At 47.6% G+C, this 25,580-nt stretch overlaps 11 protein-coding genes across 11 annotated transcripts; 5 read left to right on the top strand and 6 right to left on the bottom strand.

Moving 5' to 3' along the window:
- Positions 1 to 19: 19 nt before the first annotated feature.
- On the bottom strand, positions 20 to 2,242 carry HD556DRAFT_1398320 (cystathionine gamma-synthase). The gene is made up of 12 exons (XM_041303762.1): positions 1,944 to 2,242; positions 1,757 to 1,860; positions 1,582 to 1,709; positions 1,477 to 1,524; positions 1,231 to 1,415; positions 1,150 to 1,174; positions 994 to 1,093; positions 857 to 933; positions 519 to 809; positions 417 to 470; positions 252 to 362; positions 20 to 193 (listed from the first exon to the last, which is right to left on the bottom strand). The coding sequence occupies exons 2-12, from the start codon at positions 1,857 to 1,859 to the stop codon at positions 140 to 142; spliced, it is 1,176 nt and encodes a 391-aa protein (XP_041156527.1). The 5' UTR covers position 1,860; positions 1,944 to 2,242; the 3' UTR covers positions 20 to 139.
- A 133-nt stretch (positions 2,243 to 2,375) lies between these two features.
- Positions 2,376 to 2,766, top strand: HD556DRAFT_1447068 (uncharacterized protein; the record flags this gene model as incomplete). Its single annotated transcript, XM_041307192.1, has 2 exons — positions 2,376 to 2,563; positions 2,619 to 2,766. The coding sequence occupies 2 exons, from the start codon at positions 2,376 to 2,378 to the stop codon at positions 2,764 to 2,766; spliced, it is 336 nt and encodes a 111-aa protein (XP_041156526.1).
- Positions 2,767 to 2,899: 133 nt separating this feature from the next.
- On the bottom strand, positions 2,900 to 4,987 carry HD556DRAFT_1398308 (FAD/NAD(P)-binding domain-containing protein). The gene is made up of 3 exons (XM_041303761.1): positions 4,566 to 4,987; positions 4,336 to 4,510; positions 2,900 to 4,280 (listed from the first exon to the last, which is right to left on the bottom strand). The coding sequence occupies exons 1-3, from the start codon at positions 4,579 to 4,581 to the stop codon at positions 2,993 to 2,995; spliced, it is 1,479 nt and encodes a 492-aa protein (XP_041156525.1). The 5' UTR covers positions 4,582 to 4,987; the 3' UTR covers positions 2,900 to 2,992.
- A 1,559-nt stretch (positions 4,988 to 6,546) lies between these two features.
- On the bottom strand, positions 6,547 to 7,445 carry HD556DRAFT_1433748 (ubiquitin-conjugating enzyme/RWD-like protein; the record flags this gene model as incomplete). Its single annotated transcript, XM_041305252.1, has 8 exons — positions 6,547 to 6,589; positions 6,638 to 6,658; positions 6,721 to 6,800; positions 6,852 to 6,961; positions 7,014 to 7,037; positions 7,094 to 7,142; positions 7,194 to 7,277; positions 7,380 to 7,445. 8 exons carry the CDS (start codon positions 7,443 to 7,445, stop codon positions 6,547 to 6,549), a joined length of 477 nt encoding a protein of 158 aa, XP_041156524.1.
- A 1,650-nt stretch (positions 7,446 to 9,095) lies between these two features.
- Positions 9,096 to 11,799, top strand: HD556DRAFT_784951 (uncharacterized protein). Its single transcript, XM_041311631.1, has 11 exons — positions 9,096 to 9,238; positions 9,294 to 9,439; positions 9,496 to 9,690; positions 9,745 to 9,824; positions 9,875 to 9,969; positions 10,022 to 10,146; positions 10,267 to 10,289; positions 10,338 to 10,450; positions 10,504 to 11,219; positions 11,269 to 11,438; positions 11,495 to 11,799. The coding sequence occupies exons 1-11, from the start codon at positions 9,211 to 9,213 to the stop codon at positions 11,631 to 11,633; spliced, it is 1,830 nt and encodes a 609-aa protein (XP_041156523.1). The 5' UTR covers positions 9,096 to 9,210; the 3' UTR covers positions 11,634 to 11,799.
- On the bottom strand, positions 11,505 to 13,165 carry HD556DRAFT_785068 (uncharacterized protein). The gene is made up of 4 exons (XM_041311632.1): positions 12,766 to 13,165; positions 12,580 to 12,711; positions 12,190 to 12,525; positions 11,505 to 12,134 (listed from the first exon to the last, which is right to left on the bottom strand). Exons 1-4 carry the CDS (start codon positions 12,830 to 12,832, stop codon positions 11,698 to 11,700), a joined length of 972 nt encoding a protein of 323 aa, XP_041156522.1. The 5' UTR covers positions 12,833 to 13,165; the 3' UTR covers positions 11,505 to 11,697.
- Positions 13,166 to 13,295: 130 nt separating this feature from the next.
- On the top strand, positions 13,296 to 14,230 carry HD556DRAFT_1433746 (uncharacterized protein; the record flags this gene model as incomplete). The annotated part of the gene is made up of 3 exons (XM_041305251.1): positions 13,296 to 14,065; positions 14,125 to 14,143; positions 14,198 to 14,230. 3 exons carry the CDS (start codon positions 13,296 to 13,298, stop codon positions 14,228 to 14,230), a joined length of 822 nt encoding a protein of 273 aa, XP_041156521.1.
- A 169-nt stretch (positions 14,231 to 14,399) lies between these two features.
- HD556DRAFT_1243953 (glycosyltransferase family 22 protein) lies at positions 14,400 to 16,367 on the bottom strand (the record flags this gene model as incomplete). The annotated part of the gene is made up of 6 exons (XM_041298408.1): positions 14,400 to 14,769; positions 14,824 to 15,504; positions 15,560 to 15,730; positions 15,781 to 15,917; positions 15,970 to 16,074; positions 16,125 to 16,367. 6 exons carry the CDS (start codon positions 16,365 to 16,367, stop codon positions 14,400 to 14,402), a joined length of 1,707 nt encoding a protein of 568 aa, XP_041156520.1.
- A 1,865-nt stretch (positions 16,368 to 18,232) lies between these two features.
- Positions 18,233 to 19,220, top strand: HD556DRAFT_1493506 (uncharacterized protein; the record flags this gene model as incomplete). The annotated part of the gene is made up of 1 exon (XM_041308838.1): positions 18,233 to 19,220. One exon carries the CDS (start codon positions 18,233 to 18,235, stop codon positions 18,788 to 18,790), a length of 558 nt encoding a protein of 185 aa, XP_041156519.1. The 3' UTR covers positions 18,791 to 19,220.
- A 4,204-nt stretch (positions 19,221 to 23,424) lies between these two features.
- On the bottom strand, positions 23,425 to 24,488 carry HD556DRAFT_784892 (uncharacterized protein). The gene is made up of 3 exons (XM_041311630.1): positions 23,872 to 24,488; positions 23,703 to 23,819; positions 23,425 to 23,643 (listed from the first exon to the last, which is right to left on the bottom strand). The coding sequence occupies exons 1-2, from the start codon at positions 24,355 to 24,357 to the stop codon at positions 23,733 to 23,735; spliced, it is 573 nt and encodes a 190-aa protein (XP_041156518.1). The 5' UTR covers positions 24,358 to 24,488; the 3' UTR covers positions 23,425 to 23,643; positions 23,703 to 23,732.
- Positions 24,489 to 24,897: 409 nt separating this feature from the next.
- On the top strand, positions 24,898 to 25,143 carry HD556DRAFT_1212984 (uncharacterized protein; the record flags this gene model as incomplete). The annotated part of the gene is made up of 1 exon (XM_041296603.1): positions 24,898 to 25,143. A coding segment is annotated over one exon (246 nt), but the record flags the coding sequence as incomplete, so codon positions are not given.
- Between the last annotated feature and the right edge of the window lie 437 nt (positions 25,144 to 25,580).

The following is a 25,580-nucleotide window of genomic DNA, read 5'->3' as shown; positions in this document are numbered from 1 at the left end:
TGTACTGCTATTTGGCAAAGCCTTCTGAAAATAATAAAGCCAAACTCATTTCCGATTCAAAGTTTGTACAGCCAATTTTCAGCTGTCATCTGGGATAGCTATGTTTCACAAGTTGTATAACATCCATGCACTATTCGCTCTAAATTCCTTTTGATATCTCCACAAACGCTCTTCGCAAGTCGTCCTTCAGGTCCTAACATAGATGCGAATGCTCAACGAAAAGAAAACCAGTAAGCCACGCTGAGACTCACTGTAACTTCTTCTACACCAATGCTTAGGCGTATAAGAAGGGGATCTTCCTTCGGATCTGACTGGATGCGCTGCTCTATCAAAGACTCAACACCGCCAAGACTGGTTGCCGGCTGAGGTATATCAGTCATCAACGCGCTCACTGCTTCCGGACGGAAGTGTCTTACCACAAAATACTCCAGTGAGTGAGGCAGTTTCTCCGCGTACTCTTTCTTTGCAAGCTTTTATTCGAATGAGGACAGAATCATGTATTGTGCACGTTTACGCACCAAGATCGAGAAACAGGCATTGAATCCACCTTCCATCTGTACCGAAGGGTTAAAGCCATTGGCATCAGTCTCCTGAAGGCTAGAGTGCCAAACTTTGGTGACCACTCCACCAGGAATACCATCGTATTCCTGACCCTCTGGAACAACGGCCCTGCTAAGCCATTGTGCGATTTCCGTGCCACTTGCCGATTGCCTTGGGATGCGCAGATGCATCGTTCGAAGGGATCGTAATAAAAGCCAAGATTCCAGGGACCCCATCATATTTCCCATGTACACACGGTCGTGCCAGAGCTGACAAAATGTGGCTTCAGTTGGTTTGGGAATTTTATAACAAATACCTGTGTACGTTCAGCCTCGGTCTTGACGATAATAATTCCGCAGAGCAAATCTGAGTGGCCTCCAAAGTACTTGGTTCCTGTGACAGATCAAGATGTTGTCAATGATCATGTCGTGCTTGGGATGAAAATTACTATACCTGAGTGAAATATGCAGTCTGCCCCCCATTTGAATGGGTATTGAAGAGGCGGAGGACCAAAGGTTGAATCTATCAATAACTTCCCTCCGACAGCGTGGATCTTAGTGACGGAAAATGAGCGCCCCTGCTGATAATCTGTATTCTTTCAAAATATACCTTGTCCGCATAATATTGAATGTTTCTGACAGGGATCTAGATCATCAATTTTTTTGAAACCAAAACAGCTCGAAGACTTGCCTCGATTCGCCCATAGGGTTCAAGGGGCTCTCAAGCCAGCAGAGATCTCCCTCTTGGAATTCATCGTCTAGGCCAATGATCGGGGTATCAGTAAACCTCCCTTTGATGTAAGTGGATATGGAGCCGTGACAGCCCATATATCCTCCGGAAATTGCAATGCGTTTGGGTTTAAAGTGGACAAGCGCCTATCAAAACATAGAGTCACTTTGGTCAATGCTGCATCGACATGATGTTATGGCAACTCACAGAAAATGCAGCAGCTAATCCTGACGCATATGTGATTGCATGTCCTTGCTAAGGAAATAAGGCATAGATAAGGCATGCTCCAATTATTCCTGCAATGAGACCTACATTAACTTTACTCAAGATCTGTTCCACTCTCGATGTGACATTTTGCGAATAGCGGGAATAGACATGTGTCTCGGGATCCATCGCTCCAAGCCTCTCAGGGTCGTCATAAGGCACAGCTCTTCGGAACGCTACAAAGATGATGAACTGCTGCCCTAGCAAGTAGCGGAGAACTTACTCGTGGTGACAGAGATGGAAGGAGCCACTTCACTTCCTGGTCCATGATCACCATGAACGAGTTGTGTACCGCTGAGTTGGCATGTTAGGCTTTGGGGACTCATGCTAGTTAGTAGTAATGAGATGTCCGTGAGTTACTTATATACTGGTCATAAGATATGACATCTAATTATATGAAAGTGACTCACTCAGAGGTCAAGTGCTATTCCGATGCGGGCCGGAGGTTGATAGTGATCATGCGATCCGATCTTGTGGAAGCATTCCTTTACGACAGTAAGGTAGACGACATCCAAATCCAGCCACATTTTGTATCACCTCCGCGTACAGGTTATTTCACAAACATACTGCACATTAGAGCCTATTAGCATGCAAGAATGCATTCCAGATACCTTTGGCTACAATATGATGGAAATTTTTTTAATTTCCTGTGATGTTATTTCGACTTTTATGAAAAGTGTCCAAAACACCTTGAATAGTCTTCAGACACAGACTGATGAGAGAACATAAATTTGACGTCGAGAATTTGGCCATGTCACGTGATATATAATCTTACATAATCCACTAAAAATGCGAAGCAAAGTCTACCAGGAGATTGGCTCACAAATCTCAATAAGCCAGCTATGGGTCGCAGAAAGACCTGCATTAAAAATAGGCTCAAGAACCTGCATAAAAATCCCCCTAAAGTCAAGTCCCAAGCACCAGAACTCGTCAAGCTGTATCGCTCGGGTCCTCGGGTCCACAAGATGGAAGATATGGAAAAGCATGTCAGTGCATGTCTTGATGATATTCCGTTATTGCAGATCCGAAGGTAAGTTTGAAACAATCTTCAGCCAAACAACCACATCTAACGGCGCTGTCTCCAGGTATGCAAATCGTTCCGCAAGGTTCATGGATGCATATACCAAGGGTCTTACAGGGCCACAAGCAGTTTGGGCGACGAGGAAATATCACGGACATCGAGTCGTTCCGAATTCTATTTTGGAGGCTTTAGACACAGCGGGAAAGATATGATTGACTACAGCGTATATGATTTTGACAAGGCAACGGCGAAAGAAAAGATCGCAACTGGCAGATTTGGCCGTGGGAAACATGACATAAGCAATGCGGCGCAGTGGTTGAATCAAAATGTCGTCTACCTTAGTAGTATGCTGAGGTATAACATATAACAGTTGAGCTAATACTACTCAGTAATAATGTGTTAGTTTGCACACGAGAGGCGTGTCGCATTGCGCTATAATCACAATTTTCCCAACGAGTTCTTTGGAGTCCTGGCGTAATCCACCACACGATACATCAGCTCTACCCAATCCTGCACCCCATTCTTCCCGACGTCTCTCAACCACTCAATTGAATCTCCCAACTTCTCCAAATCTTCCCATCCAGACCTCATTTCCTGAGTCAGATCGTATAATTCTTTCTCCCACTCTGTGACTTTGATGAGCGGAGTCCCCGACCCCATGCCCTGCGCAAATTGATACATTGCGTCTCGATAATCCCACTGGTCTTGCTTGTCGAATCGGAACCAGGCCTTGGCGAGGGCTAGAGGTGTTGAAGCACCAGCGCGTTTAATTTTATCACCGCGAGTGACGATACCGACCGTTTCTGCGATAGGATCTAGAGATGAGGGATCGGAAAACGCTCGCACAATCGCATACGCTTGAGCCTCCATGAGTGGAAACGGCGCGACCCTTATGAGCAGGCCCATGAAGGCGATCGACGAGATAGGATACGGTGATTGAAGCGGAAATAAATGCTTTGCAAGGGGGAACACGTGGTAGGTTGAGTTGAAAAGCTTTCCAGGAAGTAATGGAGGGAAGTCCGGTGGTATATCGTTGATGATCATGGACGCTCCCTCCAAGAAGGGGAAATGCATACGGAATCCGGTTGCCAGAATACAGTAGTCGATATTATCTTCTGTCGTGCCGTCGTCAAAAACTACTTGTCCGTTAGCCTTGAGTTCGATAAGCCGACCTCTCCGGATGAGATTTTCAGGATCGTTCTTCTCTGTGCCAGGGAGCGTGACAGCATGAATAACCACCGAGGAAACTGTGCACATCTCAGCAGCGATGTCGTCACCGCTGGGTCCGCCTCCAACAACAAGTATTTTGTCCCCAAGAAAATCAGGTTTTCTATACAATGCAGAGTGAGAGGCTCTACCACGCTTCATCCAATCTGCCAACCCTGGCAATTCTGGTATGCGGGGTAAGTGATAATGTCCATTTGTGACGATCAAGTGGTCATATGCGAAGTGTCCGCCATCCGAAAGGGTTACTATCCACTGATTTGATTCCCATCGTGCATCTAATACTGTGGTATCGAATTTGATGAGGGGCATAAGATTGGAGTATGCAGCATACGATTCGAGATACGTTTGCACTACATGTGCTGGCGGAAACAAAGGAGTCTCTGGCGGAAAGGAGTAGCTGGTATATGCCATGATAGGATGAGGTATATTCGTGGTTAATGAATCATAAAGAGGCGTCACAGGAGCATTGTATTCGTCAACAACTGGCGGTGAAGGCAGCCTGAACGGGCTAGTGCTTAGCAACTGTTGATGTTTTTGGAGCAGTGTGAACTCACCATACTCCCCCAACCTTTTCCCGGGTCTCATACGCGATGACCGACCATTTCCCTGACTTGAAGTAAGCGGACTCTGATACGACTTTCAGAGCAGCAAGACCTCCCGCTCCCGCTCCAATGATACATATCCGCTTCTCACACTGCAAATTATATCGCAGCAAGTCTGGAAGAACACCTGAAACAAAAGCAATTAAACGTCAAACAAATTTGAGAGCGATAGAGCAAAGTACTTGGCAGTATTTCCATTGACAGCGGATATGGCAGTTGTAGTAGATATCAAGACGTCCGGCAATTATAGTGTGCGCAACCGAGTATCAAAATGTGGGAGTGAAATATATAAAAAGAATGGGTAAATTTACCGCACGGCGCCTAACGCTGGGTTTGTGGCTTGGTCTAGTAGGGAGGCCGCGCTGTAGCGCGACATGTAACACTGTAACTGGCATTGTGAAAGCTGCGGGAGCCGTTCGGGTCGCTTGGACCCTATGGATTAGTAGATTGACTGTTAGGAAATCCGTGGGAGACTTGGAGGAGACTCAGAAGGGCAACTATGGCGTGCCAGAATTGGTATTCACCGCACTTACCATCACCCAGCCAAGTTCACTACCAGTCGTAACATATTACCGGGGAGTGGTTATAACAACAGATAACAACCCACCCCGTAGATAATTTTCACAGTGCTAAAAACTACATTGTTTGCCGGATTCACCATCCAGCAAATGGGTTCCGCGGCTACTTTAGTCGGCAGTTTGTACTGCAGTGATGGAGAAGTTCCGTCGGTTGATCAAAATCGATATAGTAATTGGACAGATCTAACGTGGTTTGTAAACCTAGCGAAAATGTTACTCACCACCGCCAACATACAGCGTGCGCCGCCACCGTTGCGACTTACTTGTCCGCTTGTCCATAGTGCGCGCATCCACACAAAACCCACTTAAGCGCCAAACTCTCGTCGTTGTCATCTGCTATCTCACGCTAACCAAAACCACTTCCTTGAGCTCCCACTTCATCTCCGTCTGAATATTTCGGGTTATAGATCGACTCCGTTTATTGTTTCAAGCGTCCGCAGTTGCTACGGAAGAACATGTCACTGACATGCACCAATTAAGACAGCTTTGCGAGGCTGCTTGTGGATTGAGCATTGCAACACCTTATCAAAACGCGAGCACAGCCCGTGAACTTACGAATGTGTCCGTTGGTTTAGCCTGGACAGGAAGGCACGCAAGGTATTCGGGTGCTGTGGAGATCGTGGTCAGGACATAGTACATGAGGCATGAGATGAAGGGGTATATAGGGTTATTCGGATCTTGAAAAGTCTTGAAGTGCCGGATCAAAAAGGTTGCGAGGTTGTGAAAGGTGCACGTTACTGTGACGTTTAGTTAAGTGGAAGAGAAAATATCATGACGACTCATGAACCCGGTGATTGCCCAATCCGCCATCCACAGTCTGCATTGGGTAGGGATGAATCAGAGCATGCGCTTGGAATTGATCGATCGAGAGTCAGAGATCCTGCGAGATGAGAGAAAAATGTCCTTGGCTTAGTACTGTCTGACGGCGGAGGATGGATGTGAGAATATACATACCTACTAGTAGATCCGGCAGTGGCGCTGACGGTTGACGCTGCACTCGGAGGTTGCTTGGAGGTTAGCGAATTCAAAGGTGTGATCTGAAGGGGTACAACAGTGAGACTCACAGCTGCAAGTTTAAGCCTGAAAGTACACGGTGATAAGAACCGTGAAAGATTGCCGCCGCATCTGTCGACAGATTTGGCAATTATTTTCGACTGGCGACTCGAATAGAGCTGACAGAAGTGACCGACGAACTACATGTCAATCGGTGAATACAATGTCTTGCGAGTCGTTGAAAGTCACCTGCTTCCCACCGGTCACTAAGTGGCTAATTACCGATTCACCAGCTTGCATAGGACATTTGGCGGCCTCGGCGACCATGATAGATAGCAAGCAGAAAGGGACTATTAAATAACTCAAGAGGAACACCTGCAAGAAATATTATGTAATCAGGGGCACCCTTTTGTGCTCCACCAGGTTGAATTTTCCAAAGCATTCCTCGGACGCACATGTAAGTCCGCCATCTTTGCACCCATCAAGGTCAGTAAGGTCAGTAAGGCCAGGAGCAGACCCATAATGTAAACATCGCTAGTTGAGATTCTGATGTTCTCATTGCAGAGATAACTACAGACACATAATTATTGCTTTATTTCGGTATATTCTCCCGGGCTTGCTGCCGGATTCTTCGCCTACGGATGATAGTCAGCTGGTATTTCAAATGTCTCGCGATAACTTACTCGTAGGCAACCTTGTCGTTTCTTTGGGAGAGATAAACCGTGATATTCCCATGCAATATAGACCAGTGAAAAAAAATACGTACTTGAACATGGTGTAGGCGTCGCTTTGCGCCGGATCGTTTACATTCGGATCATCCAAAAGATCTTGAATGCCCAGGAGAATCTAATGGCATGAAAATCAGATGGATATCATGGACACTAACACTCCACAAACTTGTTTTATGGTGATTGCTGGTTTCCATGACTTTTCTTCGTCAAGGATGGAAAGACAGACGGTTCCTGACGGGTAGACATTTGGATGAAAGAGAGGGGGTGTGAATTTACCTGTGCGCCATACACTCATATTTAAGCGAATGTCAGGTTTGGTTGTACGTACACTTCGGTGGTTTAGACGGATAATCTACACGATTATGATTAGTCAGTGGCGATAATCCAGAAATACAAAGAGTGAATCACCTTCGGGGAAGGTCATGGTAAGCTTGAAAAGACCACCTTCCCAAGGCGTCTGTTGGCGTAGTAATGAGTAAATGACGCACATGTTGTGTTTCAGACTTACACCAGCCTTTCCAGGAATACCCACTTCCCACTCCATGAGGTTCATGGAGCCATCTGCAGTTTTCACCGGCTTCGCATAGAATCCCTAAAATATCGAAGTAAATATTTCAATTGAGCAAGTGGCGCAAGATAACGAGTCGAAATGAAAGGGCTTCATTCAAATGCATAGAAAAAGTGGGGAACTTACGAAGGGATGGTCCTTTCTCCATTGCTTGCGCTCCTCGGCAAGACGTGGTCTACAGATTCCAGACATGGTAGGCGAGAATTAGGGTACGGACAACCGTCAAGGGGACAATAAACAGTTTCCCAAAGGAACACCCATGGAAAGAGCCAAGCCTGAAAGGATCGGGTGCGATCTGCTTAGTCATCTGCACAAAATTGTAATCGTGAACCTACTTCGTTTACGAACGGTGTTCAACGTTAACGTTCAATATCACGTTCGGTTCAATCGGTTCTAGGACGAACTCTTCCACGACGTAATGCTAACCCTTGATCTAGACGACCCTACTACGCACGCCGTGATATCGCTTCTGACGGTCACCAAACTATCAAAGGTTGATGGCGATATTTGAAGATTCTACTAAGACACAGATTTGGTGATTCGGATTCATCGTCGATAAGATGCTGAAACTTGAAGTACAATTGACACGTGGATCAGCGCTGTGTACTGAGCGCGATCCTTCGACACCGCGCAGCCGCGCAGGCCGCAAAGAGGCATGCGTAAATTTTCAAGGCACGTTGCTGGTGAGTTTTCAATATGCTAACTAGTCTAAGACTTTAAGTTAAACCATCGTAAGTTCGTAACCCTATTGAATGTGGCATGTGACTCAGACCGAAGTACTTCTCAATGATAATTTTCATGTTCCCGAAGTGTACGCCACCAGCTGACGGATATAATGCGCTTCCCGCATGGAAAATGCCACACTAGGCTAGGTGGAAAGTTCCTGACCGGGCTTGAAGCAAGTCTCTGAAGAAGCGAAGGCGAAACGCCCCACGATGACGGTATTTAATTATTTTACTGTTATCCGAACACTGACAGCATCCACGGGGTACAGCAGTAGAGTTTGACGGCCATTTCCCAAGAGTTCTTACTCCTTTCGATGCTCTTTGGACGATGATCGTGTGATCATTTCCAGGGATCATCCGAGAGATTACACTCCATCTGACGCGGGGCACACAGCAATCATAACACAATTACTGTTATGTCTAGTTGCGATGGCACATTGCAGATTTGCAATTACTGGATATTCTCGTCACTCGATTAGTATTCAACAGTTGAGTCTCTGATTGAGCTCCGGGTCTTCGATGCAGCTCGGCAGTTAGCCGTGGACCTCGAGGTTCTGATGTTCTCACACATGTCAAGCTCCTCAAGTTTCAGCAGTACTAGTATACTCAGCCGCGAATGGCATTAATGATTGCAATGGGATTGGTACCTTAAACAGTGATGCGGCATAGGGCTGTCACAGAAATGCCACTTACGCTGTATGAAATGTGGCCATTCCGATAGCACTCGAAGACGTTAACTTGCTGTAGAGGTACTCGAGCTTGCAAATATGTCTCATCCCAAATTAGGAAGGCTAGGTCCGCGGAACAACTGCCCTCCTGGGCTTAGCCACGCACGCATGTATTATAATCGTTTTCTCATTCGAGCCGAGTGTACATCCTTATTTGGTAATAATCTCTGCCACTATCACGACGACGATTCAAATAGGTGGCAAGCGGCAGATCAAGTTTTGCTTAATAAGCGAGGTGCTGTTCAAGCTAAAGTTAACAAAGGACATGCGTTAATGATAATCAGCACCATATAATCATGCAGCGCGAATTCCATGCTTTCTCTCCAATACTTAAATATTCCCCACCGTGTTCAGACTCTACTGAACTCCCTCCTATACTTTTTCTTCAAAAGACCGTCCTTATCCTTGTTCGGTAGTGTATAGCTACCCTGCGGAGTGCCCTGAGTAACTATTCCGAGGACGCCCTGTCCCCCGGCGGTCCACGGCCCTGTGACACCCTTTTCAATGACGTCTCCAAAGCGACTTCACTTGCGTGAGTTGGCACTGCTGACTACGTTTGTACTTTGCTGATGTTCTTGATGTCGCAGACCTAATGAAGAGACCCAAATACGAAGATGCCCAAGGCTCCGAATCCCTACTAGTAGAAACTCAGGACACTAAACCAAGTAGGTCGAGAGCCAGGAAAGGAGGGCTCTCCCTCTTACCCACCATTAGCTTGGATGTTCTTTTCGAAGTAAGTTTCACTCCCTGCGCATATACATCCAGCTCAGACATTATCTATCGCAACAGATTTTCGGGTTCCTGAAACCGCTTGACCTCCTCAATCTAGCTCGTACCTCTAAAGCTTTTCGGAATTTACTTATGCGAAAATCGAACGCTTTCATTTGGAGAGCCTCGCGGTCACTTATCCCGAACCTCCCCGAATGTCCACCAGATCTGAGTGAGCCACAGTACGCTTGCCTTGCATTTGATCCACACTGTTACGTGGGTCATCTTCCATAATTTTCATAAAGACATCCTTCAACACAAAACGTACAGAACTGTCGTGGAATCGGTTTCAATATCATCTGGCAGTTTCGAGCAAAATATTGCGGGCCGTGTCTGAGAATCCATATAAAGTACGAAGTTCCCTTGCACGTTCTTACTCTAAATGAACATTATATTTCAGTATGGAGCCAGCATATTCAAAACCCGTCGTCACTCAGCTCTGTCCAAACTTAACTGAGCTTCTCCCAACATATATATTCCGTGACTTGCGCTTACGTATGAGTACCATATGTCATCCACCGGTCCGGTTGATATTGATAACGGATAGGGTTCACGGAGATGATCCAAACATCACAGTACGAGGCTCTCAGCCTTCGGCTCAACGGCTTGGATTGTGCCGAACAAACGCTAGTCATCGAAGAAACAAAGAAGGCCGTGCGTGCTATTCGCGAGGTACGCCACATTTCACTCGCGGGTTTCAAAATCGTAAATGATGTGGCCTTGAAGCATGCTGATGCTTGCAAAGCATGGCTCTCTGGAGTCAACAGGGCCCGATCTGATGAGTTACACCAGATACGAGAGGGCCGAAAACAAATGTAAGATCAACCGTAAGCTAACACATGTTCGCTGACATCCGATTCTAGCATAAAGGAGTGGTTAGAAACAGAAGGGTGGAAACCTGAGATCGATTATCATACTTGGTGGAAAATATCCAAACATCGTGCCATCAAAGATTCGCGGCCTCTTACTGCTCGAAGTTGGTGTAATCATTCTTTTTTCAAGTTCTGCGTAAATGATTTGATCTCACAGTTTGGAGCCGCATCCGCCCGATTCTAACGGAATATATGTCAGAAATGCGAACCATTCGCATGGAAGAAACGCTTTATAATTCTCGTCGGAGGATTCTCCTCCAGGCATGGAACGATTTCTTGGCTGAACCTGCATCATTTCCAAACACTGATGTCGACGTATTACCTCATGTCGCTGACGTTGCGCGGTTCAAACTTTTCGACGACATCATCAAATTACCTGCCCATGTCGTAGTAGAGCGTGATACCTTTTTACCGGCTTTTGTTGCTCTCCCTAACCTAGTGAGGAACTGGCGGAGACAGGTCGATCAACAGCTCGCTGCAATCATCACCAATGGGTATCCAAAGGAATATGCGCCAGTTGGAGACATTCGCCAACTTGCGACCAGTGTTTTTGTCTGCAACGCATGCGAACAGCTCTTCTTCTGGATTGATGCTGTTGCACACAACTGCAGCCTTGATTTTCCAAGGGGCTCAAGCAGAGAAAGGAATGATTCTTTTAAGGAACAAGTGGCCCGCATCGCGTATTATTCGCTCGGTTCTTCTCCATGGTCTCCGAAATTCAGGTCTTCCACAGTACTTGCCATTCATGTCATTCGCAGTTGCTGTCAGGATCCTCGGACTGCTACACTTGCACACATGGACAGCACAAGCACCCCGTTTTACTGTTTCGCATGTCATCCTGATGGCAAGACTGTCATGCATTGGAGGAAGGGTGTATGTTCTGCGTTCTTGGTTTCACTTTTGGCATCTGAAACCTTTGCAGCTCGAACACAATCACTTACACAACAATCAAGCTTCCGAAGGTAGCAAGTCGCGACTGCAATCACAACTCCTATCTGGGAAGCCGCCAAGAACATATCGGTGCCTTCTCTGTCGACGAAGTGTAGGTGCTGGTAGGCTTCTGCGAAGCATAGCTTGCCACATTGAGGAACAGTAAGTGATACATATTGTCTCATGATCGGGTTGGTGTCGAACTTTCATATCCATAGGCATGGCATAGGCATTTTGAGTATTCATGAAGGAATCCATTATGTGAAAGAAATAGATTCTATCCCAGACCCTGTTACACTCTCATGGAACAGTGGACCTGTCGTGGCGACCTGGTCAGAGCAAAATTCATACTTGTGATGTATTCTATGCATTATTCTGTGTACAGCAGTTGTTAATATCATATGTCCAATTCACCGGAATGTTATGTAACAGTGACAATCTGACCCCTACCATCTTTGAGTATGACCAATTCACACTCGATTTTGTCCCCAGTATCAAGACAGATGACCTCAGTAGGATCTATGGATGAGGTTTTTATTTGGCGTTTCTCAAAGAACGAGCGGCCAAGCACGACGTCAAAGTGTGGCTCCTCGGATAAGAAGACAGGGACAGAAACGGTCTTTGACTTGCTGGGTTGCAGGTGATTCAAACTTTGTGCTGTGTTTGAGACGTCGTTAGTTTGTGTGCTATCAGTGAAATCTGCAGCTGTCTTCAAGGTGATCGGCCATTTGCCAAGGTTGATGAGGCCACTGTAGCCATAGTGCCCTGGTGCTGCGTCTCCTGGAATAAACCCATGCCTCAGCGCAAACTTGCGTGAAATGTAGACGTGACGGTAACCGTTCTTTAGGAGCATGCGGACTATAAAGATCTTGAATTTCAATGTGCTTGCAAGACCCAACAAGCGCTTGCCTACCATTGTCGACTGGGCCGATAGTGCCCAAAACAGTACGTACACCGTTTTCGCTATGAAATCTCTCAAAATCTCTTCTGTGCTTCGCAACCCCTGAGATCCCTTCGGCATCTGGTGGTGCCCTAGACTTGTGGGACTTGGCGCTCCGCGCTGACCGAGGACGGGGAGAATTTACACGTGTAGAGCTGAATAAGTAAAATGATAGGTTGCAATACGCAGGTGGCTCTGGGAGCTGGGCTGCGGGATCGTGAACGTGCAGTGTTGGTGTTATGTCGAATGTAGGCTGTTGAGACGTAGAGGGTGCCTTATGCCTCCACACAAAAATGGTGTAGTCACTTTCTGTATAAGGCATTTTAGCAAGGAAGGGGCGGGTGGATGCAGAGGGATTAAAACCATCATCCAAATTCCACATTGTGTCATTCCAATTGTACTTGATCCAACCAGGACCAACACGATTTCCGTGAAAACCTGTGTTCGACTTCCTTGAAAGCTTATTATACAATTGCTGTATAGTATCATCCTTGACTGATATGTAGATATATGATCAGCTTCGTCATGTCATATCGTTGAAATGCTTACGAGAGTGGATGAGCGCGAAAGAAGATGTAGGCGTATGGATATTGAATACAGGGGGAGAGACGGACATATCGAGATTGATGAATACAATTAATAGGACTGGTACTGGTGTATATGGAAGGCGGGCGCCCCGCGCCAAGGATCCAGGTATGCGGTTACTGTGGTGGTGGTGGTGGTGGTGGTGGACCGTGGTACAGCAGTGTACTTCCACATTGTCTCACGACAGTGTACGTCTTCCGATTTCCGACAGTATTCCACTCAACCAGCTAACTGTCCGCTGATCTAGATATATATACATATATAATGAAGAGTCCGAATAATTAAATATCCAGTGTCAATCCAGTGTTCAACGTGTAGAGAGCATGCGAGTGAGAGGCACCCGGAAAGTTGCAAGCCCAAGCTTCGGCCGATTCAGCATTGCCGCGCCATTGACACAACAATCCCGTTTTGGTTGAACACTTTCTCTTGCACACAACGTCAAGACCTCCCTCTCAAATTACTGGCCAGGCCAGACGCTCGAAGGAAAGACACTTATGTCTTTCCTACCACGTCTTTTCAAACCGCCAGCGGTGAACTGTAGAGCATATTCTTCTTTTTTCTCGTCTAAACCAGGCGGAGGTCGATACTTCAATTCCGCTAAACCTCCCAAGCCTGTCGTTCCTTCTAGCAGAGCAAAGGTTGATAATGGAAACACCAGCGTCGCACCCAGTGATGGAACGAGCAGCTCTGGGAATGGGAACGGCAAGATGAAGGTCGGAGGTGCAGATGAAACTCCTTCGATTCCAGCTTCGAACACAGTCGACGCAGCACGAAGTAACCCTTCCCTACCATTTACATCGCAGATTTCGGCATTTTCAAGCCAATTCCACCACCAAGTTCATCCCACAATATCGTCACAGGATTTCAATCTCCACCAATTTTTCTCATTGCATCGACCACTTCTGCTCTTATCTCAACCGCCATCTACCATCTTTGAGTCTGCGCCCCAGGACGCACCTCTCTTTCAGTCACCAGAAGAGATGCCAACGACTCAATTGCAGTCAGGGCAATTTCCTACCCTCGACGAGCCGCCAGAATCCTCGTTCGAGACTGATGCTGATGCTGCGAGGCAGCTTGGTCATGCATTGGTCATGAATCGCGTGGGTGGAATAGTATCCTGGCAAAACACTCTGGCAAAACTTGGTTTGGGTGAGGAGACTGCAGAAGGTAGCGCGGTTAACGCGAAAGAGTCTGCACAGGAGTGGGTCACTATCTACGCTGATAGCACAAAGCGTAAGAAGCGAAAGAAGATGAAGAAGCACAAGTATGTTTCATATTCCAATGTGAAGGGATGGTAGACTGACTGATCACTATCCTATTTAGGTTGAAGAAGCGTCGCAGAGTCAGTCATCCCCCTTCAGATCAACTTCCTTGCTAACATATGTTGTCATCACAGCTCACTCGCATGCAACGCCAGAATGCAAAGTAGATGATCTCCAGTGGACATTTGGCCACCCGGCACACCGTGATGTAGCCGTATTGATTTCTCAGATACATCTTTTACATCCTGAATTGCACTCCTCAATCAATCATTATTTTCATGTTCAATCATATGCGTTAGACGATTTATGATCTTTTGTCTGTGGCTGAGGATGAATTCAACCGATGTGTTTCCAAATCCGAACGGCGCCCCTTCTCTGACCCTCTCCTTCCCACTCAAACCCACCCTTCCATACCTCTTCGTAACCCTGATTTTGGAATAGGTCCAACACGCCCGGCTCCCGTAGAAGCGCGCCAAACAGTACTATATATTGTGGCCACTCATGCCGCCAGCCTAAATCCCAAGATCGTGAGCTTTGTTCAACAACTTGAAGTGTTTCCACGAATGTGACGTTTGGCACTGATGAAGCGAAGGCCGAAGGAGGGTACGACGTGTCCACACGCGATGGAAAATGTGTTCGCATATATTCCAAAGGTGCTTCAAAAAAGATATCTGTCTGGTCCTTGTAGTCGCTAGGATGTTGAAGTCTGAGTGCAAAATATCAAGCCCAAGCGAAAATTACGACAAGGATGATCATTTACCCCAGTGGTGGCTCACACCCAAGAGCCCACATTCTCCCGGGTGCTGCGAGCTCGGGCCGGTGAAGGTAGGCTTGCCACGGGGTCGAATGACAAGGTGTCAAGAACCCCACGGACGTCAGGTTCTCGGGAGGCAAGCTCCGCAAATAAGACATGACTTTTATTTGTCCTACGCAATGGAAGAACACCACATATATCGACGCTGGGACGGTCAATAAAAGAAGGCATAGATCTTGAGTGCGGATTGGGAGCGAGAAGGTTTTGGCTATTGCATTCTTTCTCTTTTCCCGGGGAACTTTGACCTCGATCTTCGCGCTGCGATGATACAGTTCCACTAGGGACCTTGATGCAAATATGTGTAACATCGGCAGGAGTAGGTGGAGAAAACGCCATTCTTTATGTCCAACAAATGAGAATACCGTCAATGTCCAAAAGATACAACCGAGCATTGTCTTTGGTTTTTTCTCGTCATTCTTCACTGCGAGGAGCATACCATGCAGCACGAACGGCAAGGATGTTGAACAAAGAATTGGAAGTGCCTGAGACAGGTAATAATGCCAAGGGCTGGAGCCGTAGAACAAAGATACAGGCGACGCATTGACTCGCAGAAAATTCAATAAACTCAGCGCGGGTCTGCCATAAAAGGCTGAATCGAGCGCAAAGACTGCCAGGATAGTCCCAGCTCTGTAAAAATCGTAAGTTGGTAATTGCTTCGCGCAAATGGACGAAGACAGCTAACCCAATGACACAACAATCGCGAATGAGGTTGGACCCCCGACTCAGGCGGAGCCCGAGACGCAGGAAGAGAAGGCCAAACATGTAGACCCAGATGATAGCATTGGTTGGTCTGATCGCGCACGCCAGCGCAGCAAACACAATGCACATGCGCGTTCTACTAGTAGCCCTGTTCCTTACGTATGAGATGTTTTGTCACAATAACAGCCAGTTTGAGTGACTGACGACTGTACCTGCTTGGATTGCGCATTGTTCCAAGGATAGTAGCTTAGTGCGGCTGTCGTCAATGATGTTTCGAGGGAATTCGACATGGAACGTGAAAGTGACAACGAATGGAATAGAGATGTCAAAGAGACAAAGTACTGTAGGAAATCACTTCAGTCGTCGATTACGCTCGAATTCGATGAATCGAACAGCAGTTGGCACAAACGCATCGTTGAGAACTTGTCTTGTAATTTCACGGATCCATATATCTGTGATGGCAGCCAACAGACCATGGACGATGCGTGGGCCTGCTATCTGACCTGTCGAATGAAGATGAAGAATGGTAGAATAAATAAAATGCTCACGAGAAGCTCAGGGTATCTTGTATCAAGTCCCAGTGTCTTGATAATCCAAAAGGGAGGCATATTCAACGCAGGGTAGATGATGCTCCGAAGTGGTACTGGGCTAACCCACTCCCACGTGAGGTGTCCATATCCAAAGACGTAGTGGTGTGCGGGTTCTAACGCCTGGAAGTACTCATCTGGCTGGAAGAATCCTTGAGTGCTAAGAGCGATTGCGACGCGAAGAACCAAGGCCAACGATGCCATAGGCACGTGGACGATACGAGCTTGGCGTAAATAGTGTTGCCGTCGAGGCGAGTTACATAAACTCGATGTGAACTCGATTCGGTTCGGAAAATAATCAAATTCGTTGCAACTCGTTGGGCTCGAGATTTACAATCGATTTTGTGTACTTTATATCCACACAATCTTAACTTTATTCTCATCTGCTGAGTGCTCTACAGTTTTCGGCAAATACTCACCATCGTACTTTTGTCAGTAGCTGAGAGCTGAGTCTTATTACATGGATCTCACCGCTCTCGGACATCCAAACCTGCGCGACGGCAGTTCTACATCTGTTTTCACTGCGATAAGGAATTTCTTGAAGCAATTGAATAGCTTGGTCCTTGGCTCATTCAATGTCATCTTCAGCCTGGTCCTTTATTTGTGAGACACTACAGACTTCAAAGCGCGTCGATATATATCCTCAACTTGAAATACGATGACATGTGTAACAGCACAAGCAATTGTGATTTTGGCGGCAGAAGTGGTTAGCACTTTGGTCATGAGCGTATGGTTACCATGGGGTGCAGGAGCAGGCATGGGCCTCATCGGCTTCCTATTTTGCGTTGCATGTATCGTGGTTGCCGTGCTGCTAATTATTTTGACCCCAACTGTAAGGCTACCTGTCTCCGTGAAGTCCAATGCTAACAGCTCGTTCAGATTTCAATAGGCGCAGGCGGTTGGGTAGCCTATGGCATACTGATTGTCCTTTGCCTTGTTTATCTTATGTTGTTTCTGATTCTTGTTATCAAGGTCATCGAAACTGTTGTGCGCATTCTTGGTCGGGTCGGCTTTGATCACTCCAGACGGCCAGTCGATAGCGGATTGATCGGTGTGCTTTATCTTCTCAGATGTTGCGGGCCACGGAGAGGTGGTCACGAACGAAGACACTACAAAGCCACGGAAGTACGACATTCACCCGTGGGCCGTGGCTCGAGACTCTTTCGCTGCACGTGATTCATCTCCCTATGTGCCACCCAACGCATCTTTCGCGCAGAAAGACAAAGGTTCCAGCTAGTGATGTGCACGGCCCGGCTTCAGGCCGTGGGCCAGGCCAAGCCGAGCCGAGCCAAAGTCACGGCCTGGTGACGGCTTTGGCCTGGCCTGGGCTAATGAAAAGCCAAAGCCGCCGGCTCAGGCCGCGGCTTAGTCAACTGTGCCTGCAGCGCCCAAGCTCAAACTGTTTGACGATCGTCAATCGAAAATCTGACTTCTGTCTCATTTTAGCTTTTCAATCACTTACATTGTGTGCATGTTCATGTGGTAAGAATCACAGTGAGTCGCAGACATTCTTTTCAAGCTCGACACAACTCACTTGCCACAGTGTTAGCAGATAGCACACTCGTCATTTTCAGTACCTGTCAATTATGGCATCGTCAGTTTCAAGTGAGCGCGCGTTCTCACAGGGCGGTATCACTATCAGCAAGCGCCGAAACCGTCTCAAGGGTGACATTGTTGAGGCACTTCAATGCGTCAGTCAAATGCGCCCTCCGCCACGACGTACTCTTCCGTGAGCCTGGACCATCATCATCAACTGAGGAAGCTCTCGAGGACTTGGATATTGAGTCAGACACTAACGACTCCGAGAAGCTGAGTGATGCCGAGGATGAAGGTTGGGACGCTCTTCTGGAGGGAGATGAGGATCTCGTAGAATCAGACAGCGACTTCGTGTAAATAGTATGTCATCCTTGTCTGAACCATTTTTCTGTTTTCAGTGCTCGGGCCGTGGCTCAGGCCGAGCCAGGCCAAAGCCAAGCCGTCATTGACGGCTTTGGCCTGGCCCGCAGTTTTTCAAAGCCAAAGCCGTCTGAAGCCAGGCCGAAGCCGCGGCTTTCAGGCCAAGCCGGGCCATGCACATCACTAGTTCCAGCTCCTCTCATCATTCTGGTGGGCCCCCGCCATCAGTATTGCGACCCGAGCATGCTTTGCAGCCTTACAGAGAGGACAGCGATGATGATGGTTACATAATGGGTGTGTGGCAGCCATTCCCAGGTCCAGGTCCCCGCAGTTCATACGACCGCACATCCATTAGTACACCTCCCCAACACTCCAATCCAGGTTTCTCCCGCACCGGTGGCGGTCGCGCCCACTATGACTCACCATACGCGACTGCCAGCGAGACTGGGGGGAGCTCAACTTTCACGTTTCCTAGCATGGAATGCAAGCGCAGTGGGCCGGTGTCTGTTGGCACACCAACGAAGATGATCTATGATGATGAAGAACTACCTACTCCAACTGCTTTCATAGCGAATGTTGCGCGCCTTCCTGCGCTCATGGGTTCTGGACTACCTACTGAAGCAATGTTGCCACACATGCGCACGAAGAGTCAAACAGCGGTTATTATTGGATGCAACACCTGTAAATGCTCCTATGCAGGAGCATCCTTCGATGGCAACCAAGACGAATAGCGGGGAATCAAACAACAGTGATCCTGACCAACCAAAGAAGAGACATTGGTACAACATTCGAAGGAATTGTAGGCACAGCGAGGGTGATCGACTGAACAGTGGGGTGAGTGAGGTGGGGCCTGAAGGCAGTTCATCTCCCAAGGATTCTGGGAAGTCGTTCGTCGTTATTCGGGCACGGAAGCCTCAATCATCACAACCCGAAACTCATCCACACATTCACAAGGTTAGATACTCAATGGACGAAACTGGAGCAGGACCTTCTTCACAAGCAAAATCTTTGAAGCCATGAATTGACATTATAATGTGCATACACGCCTTTTACACTTTGTTCTTACCTTGTCCTACTTTGCATTTATGATGTACCACCTCGTGATTTTTACGGTACACATCATCTTGCATATGTAATATTTACTGCACTCATGTATCTGAATCACACTCTGGAACGAGCAGGCCGGAATCAGGAGTCGGGGACTGGTGCGCAAGCACCGTTACGATTTGGTTAAGTCATTCATTTGTTAATTCTGCTCTCTATGTAGCAGTCAATCACTTGTCTTGCGAAAGCTTGCTGCGGGTGACTGGTCTGTGTTTCAGCGAGACGTGATCACAAGCATGGGACCGTACCGTAAGTACACTAAACATCAGCACCTCGAGCGTGTCTAGGATGTATCCGAATGTACTTGCTTTGGAAAATGAGTTTTGTGGCGAATAGTTTCAAGTTGTACGACTTTCAATTCTGCCAGGCGACTGGTTGTGGACAAGAAGTGTAATCAGGGCGCACAGTGAGTTCAAAGCACAGACCGACGAGTCTTCACTTGTTCTCATTAGTAGCTGCATTGTTGAGTGAACATATAGGCTGGTCCGATGAATCCTCTGTATCAGAGGGCTCTGCGGGTGCGGTGCCCTCCAATAGTGCTTTGATGACCTTCTCTGCATTCTTGAACACAGACCGCGTGAGGAGCCCCTAGATATACTTGAGCGATTGGTTTGGGAAGCAGAAATCAAGCGCTGTGACAAAGCCCGAAGGGTGCGTTGGAATGCAACGGGCTGCACATCATGGAAAAACTAGTGGATTAGTGTAGCCTCAGTGGTACAACGATGCACTAGGTTCCTCGATGGCTCAACTACCAATGAAACAAAAACGTCCTCCGAATCCAATAATCAAACCAAACCTCGCAAATTTGTTGGTAAAAGGTATGCACAAGTGTCCAAAGACTTATATGCCACCTTATCAGAAGGAACGGCATTCAGACATCTTACTCGTCGTTTATACTCTCCCCAAATATGTCCCGCCAGCTGAATACCACGCACGTGCCATGCCTGCGCTAACCGTAACAACACCTTAGGATCTATCGTCGTACTATCCAGTTGCGGGGGTAAGGCACCCGCATTACTAGATGCAATGTTACTCATATCATGAGACTGTGGGGGTAATACACTCACATCTGTCTCAGTTATGTTGCCCACAATACGCGCAAGTGGGGGTAGCACACCCACGTAAAAACACGTCTGATATTGTGGCCAAAGCTGCGCGTCGTCAGAAAATACGCGCTGAGCCGCTCCTTCCAAGACCTCTCGCACATGATCGGCAACCTTACCCTCAAGTAACGAAGAGGTCTCATCGCAGAGTTGCATGCTATGTGCACGGCGGATAGCCAAGAAGGCCAGGCAGTGAGCAAAAACATGGTGAACGCTCTCAAAAGCATCACAACCGAAATGACACCAGGGCGGCATATCACGAAAATGCCGATGCTGCACTTCTGCGGTGTCTGTTGGAGTCTGAGGCCGAGACGTCCTACCAAAGGGAAAGATCAGAGTCGAGAGAGGCCGAAGGATCTGAGCGATAAGGGGAGATAGGTCCGAGCGCACGCCAAATAGGACGAAGACGAGCGACGTGCAACGTCGGCTCACGTCCTATCATCTTTTCAATGTTTATCAATCATATATTCCTGTAACCACGCCACTTACCTTATAAGCACAAAGTGCAGCACCCAAACATCTCAGTCGTTTCGAACGAACTGAGATGTGAGTATCTTTGTCGTACCAGCCGTTAACGTTGAACTAACGGTTCGTAGTTACCTTTGTGTTCTAGGTACATAGATCAATAGAGTCGTTTCAAACGAACTGAGATTTACCTTTGTGTTCTAGTGATCCGCTCCTCGTCGTACATACTACCGCGCTCGTATAACGCCTTTAGTGTCAAGATGATCGGGCGTACAATTGTACGACGGCAGAGAAGGAGCTAGATGCTCAGGTGTATGGGAAGTCCGGCAGGCGATGACTGTCATATAGTACAAGAGTCAGCGCTCGCGCTGGACGAAAGGAGTTGTTCGATGCATAAGAGTCTTCTAGCCTAGAAATGAGGAAAGAGGACAAGTTGTTTTCAACAAAACCATAACCTGATGCAAACATAGTGTAATCATCCATCGAGAACATTGCCAGTGGCGCAGAGGGAATAACACCACGCCGTTCTTGCACAAACGAGGCCATCCGATCAACATAATCGTTGGCAAGACATTCTGGCGTCAGCCCACCGGTATGAGCAGCGGTCCAGACGAGTGAGGGCGCGGGTGCTGAAGAGTGTAGAAGTGAAAACAACCAGCGGTATAAGGCACGCGGTGACTGATTGTTCCAGACGTGGGGTAGAGCACCGGGAAGAGCATCTTGTATCATGTGCACTGCATTTTTGTGATCTGTCAAAACGGAGTAGGGTTCTTGCGGGTTAGCGTGAACAGATAGTAAAACAGTGGCTATGATGCCCAGTAGCTCGCCATGCAGGATCCCTGCTGATGCTCCATAACTCGCCAGTGAGAATACCACCTGGCTATTAGGTGTCGCCGCTGCAGACGTAACTGACCGGCTCTGGAAAAGTGATGCTGGTGACGGGAGCATTGATGCGTCTGAGGCAGCAAAGGGATGTTGTTGAGAGAAGGAGTTCGTGGGAGCAGTATGTAAGGATGACAATGCGATGATGTCTTCTTCAGCATGCAAGCGTCGCAGAGGACGAGCGATAGCCAGTGTTTCATCACATGATCCATTCAATAGCGTTGTAGAAACAACAATACTGAGAGGAACAAATCGAAGATGGCTCCTAACTGATATATTTGTGTTGTGGTCTTTGCACTGCCTAGTCTGCTATACTTGCCTGACAAGTGCGTTCGACCCAGGGGTCTGCAGTCTGGGAATAGTCTTGGGGGTAAGTGAGTGATGTGGGGTCAATAGTCCGAGCGCGGGAAACAATGTCCGAAGGTATATTTACGATGTCCGATGCAAAAGCGTCGGGTTTGTCGGGTCGGGTAGTCGAATTCGGGTCGGGTATGCGGAAACTAATAGTGACGCGTTATGCGAGCGTCAGAAAAGCGAGCGGTATGCGTGATGACAACAATGATTGATACGGATAATGAAAGAGCGATGATATTCACAATATCAACTAAGAACTACGAAATATCGGGTTTGACCACTAAGCGTCGGGGAACTGCTCCCCTCTACTTGGATAATGAATAATGCTTGAGGTCAGTCCAATATATATGTAAGTACGTAGAAATGCGGAACCCGTAGGCGAAAGTAGCGGCGGAGTATTTCGGATCCGAAGTACATGTAAATAAACATGAGGCACTGCGGACTATGGGAAAACATGTAATAGCGCTGGCTACGACGTGAGTAATGTGCGAAATAATGAACTACACACCTAGTGGGGCTAGCAAGACAGGACGGGACACGGATAGGACAAGTGCGCGGGAAAACATCGGGTCCGATGCGGCCTAAATGTCGGGTTGGCGGGTTAGCGTCGGATAACATCGGGAAGTGATTAGCATGTGACGGGTATTTGACGTGTACTGTAAAATAGCTCGATACGAGCCCAGCACCAGCTCGTGTCCTACATCTCCTACGAACTTTGAATCCTGACTGTCCCCAGTCAGTGTACTACTCGAGCGAAAGCGAGGGAAGAATAGGAGGTTTAAACATGATATGCGCGGGGAATGGATGTCTATGACTCTGATGCGACGAAGTGCGATCCGAATGTCCGAAATCAGCGGCCGATGTGCGGGAAAAACGGCGGGTTTGTCGGGTCCGAAGTGCGGATATGCGTGATTGTTTCGATATTTCGTGATTAGTGCGGCAACGGATAAATCTGATAAATGCGAGGTATCTCAAGCATAGGGGAAGTGATGCGAAGGTATGCGATGTGCGGGAATGTATCTGAGCAGCTGACGCGGCCGATGCGATGCGCGGGAACTTTCCGAGTGCAAGTCCGAAAATGCACTGATATGTGTCTGCTCGTGTTCTGACGTCTTTTCCTACTTCTCTGCATAATCTATCACTGTTCTCTTCTGCACAAATGCGATGGATGCAAACAACTCAATGTCCGAGTGTGCAATGGTATCCGAAGTCCGAAATCGTCGGCCGGTGCAATGTCCGAAAATCTGCGCTTGTCCTATGTGTCCCCTATGTCCGTATCTCGGATCCGATGCCAGGTGGTCCCCATTGAAGGTACAACAATTCAGAGAGTGAGTCTGAACAATGTTGGGTCTTGCAGAACCTAGCTGCTATTCGACCCTAAAGGGTTTCTGGACCAGGCTCAAGGCTCAGAGGAGAGGAAATATCATGAAAACTTGCTGAGTACTCTGACTCCTACTGGTAACTGGTGAAAAGATAACTTGCTTATGTAAGCTACAAAAGTGCCAACATAAGGTAAGGTAAAAACAGTCTCTACAAGCCCAGCCAGAAATGAATCCCTACATCGTATTGGGTAAGCTGAACTTGAGAAGGGTTTCCGCGTGGAAACGCAGGGCGTGATGTTCGAGTAAGATGACAAATATGACCCGGTTCTTAAGTAGGATGAGAAACTGCTTGGACTAAGTAAAATGATGAATTAGATGCTAAGTGCTGTTAAATTATTTAAAAAAAGAAATACCTCTGAGAGCTTGGCTTTCAAATTGGGGTATCAGAGACGCAGCTCAGGGGAATGTCGCCAAAACCAGTCCAACTCCTGGTGACGAGTGAGAAGATACTGATATGCCTCAATCAGTTGCTACAATGTGATTAATATTAATTATGTCATGATTTTGAAATGAATTACATACGATTATGTCAGAGGTAACCTTAACACCCCAGATAGCCAAAAAGATGGGGAATCCTCTGAATCCGGTGTAGTGCGACACGAGGACACTGATACTGGCCACTGCAACGCCGTCTGGGAACATTGAAATTAGGAAAGTCTCTATAACACGTAAGATGAATAAGGTTCTCGTGGGACAGAGGTAGGGCTCTGTCGCCTTGAATGGGGATATCAAGATTAACGCCAAGCCTGTAGCTGCTGCGACAAGGAATATGGTAAACATCATGAGTTCCGATATCGAACAGTACTGAATCCTCTGTAATATATATACGTATGACACAATCCATGGTGCCCAATCAGCACGTCCGTAAGTCGTGACGTCATCTACAATATGATGTTTCGGAACCAATTCGCGTGTTCTGCAGCATGCCATCTGCCAGCCACGAGAAGATTCGTCAAAGGTAGACCCGGGAGAGGAAAAACGTTGCGCTAGCATCCACACTGCGCGCATCAGGACACGTCATTCTCATCGTTGGGAGCAGCGCATTGTGCGCAACAGCTTATAAACGCGGTTGGACTGCTCATTATATGTTTGGGATCCCCATAACCGAAGACTGCGTGGATCTTCAACACTCCACCATACATCCCTTCTCTGCACGAGCCGATCTCATTCGCAACACTACAGCAATCATATGAGATGAGTTGCCCATGGCAAATAAAGCAGCATGCAAATGTGTAGACAACTTATGCCGTTGCATCATGAATATTGAATGTCTATGACAAACCTTTTGGCAGAATTCCGATCATCAGCTTGGGCGACTTTCGTCGAGTGGCACCGGTCGTGAGCGGAGCAGGCGAAATTGCATCCTTAGCTGCTTTGGTCAAATTGTCTCCTCTATGGAGCTTCATGCGCATCTTCACATTCACCACGCCCGTTCGAAGCATTGGTGACCCAGCATACACAAATTTTATTGGAGACAGGCTATAGTGTCAGATTTAAGCATAAAAGTGAAATGTTTATTTTCAACGGCTGACAAGGACCTGCAGATATCGTCTATGGAAAGATCAAAACGCCCTAGGTGCCCATGCAACTGATCTACAGCTGGCGAAACTGCAAGAGCGCTCCAATGCCCTACTGCGGAAGGTAGAGCATCGGTGCCAGGTTCAATTGCTCTATATGTCCATGGTCAGCCGCCTCCGTACATCTGAAACTACGAGCGCAGAAATAGCACGAGAGGAGAAAATGCATGAAACCAACCTTTGGCTTCCATCCGAGCTCAAGCACACCGCCGAGTTGCCACCATGTGACCAGCGACTTTATGTCTACGAGTGGGAACTGCGACGTGCGCAGGCCTACAAATCTTTGGACGACCTTCGTCGACAACTCCGCCTTCGATCCCATCTCTACAAATTCAAGGATGCCAATATTCGTGGCCAGCGGGCCAACACGAGGGCATCTGCTGTACTCAAGAAAGTCGAGCTTACTGTGACGACGGCAACAGACCAGTACCGGCGAGCATGGAAGTCCCTCAAGGTGCTGGCAGGGGTTCTAGACAATCCAAGTTGGGAGGCGGAGCTACCAGGAACTTCAGACAGTCTGAAAGAAGCAGACAAAGCACCTGCAGACGCACCTGAGCAAACACCCGACTACCTCGCCATGTTGACTCATCCAAACACGCCTCCCCATCGACTGGATGTCAAAGTCGATGCTATATGCGCAATACAACGCAACAT

This window comes from Suillus plorans, assembly GCF_016647745.1.
Source record: "Suillus plorans strain S12 chromosome Unknown HD556scaffold_59, whole genome shotgun sequence".
Taxonomy (NCBI): domain Eukaryota; kingdom Fungi; phylum Basidiomycota; class Agaricomycetes; order Boletales; family Suillaceae; genus Suillus; species Suillus plorans.
This window is presented reverse-complemented; position numbering and strand designations above follow the sequence as displayed.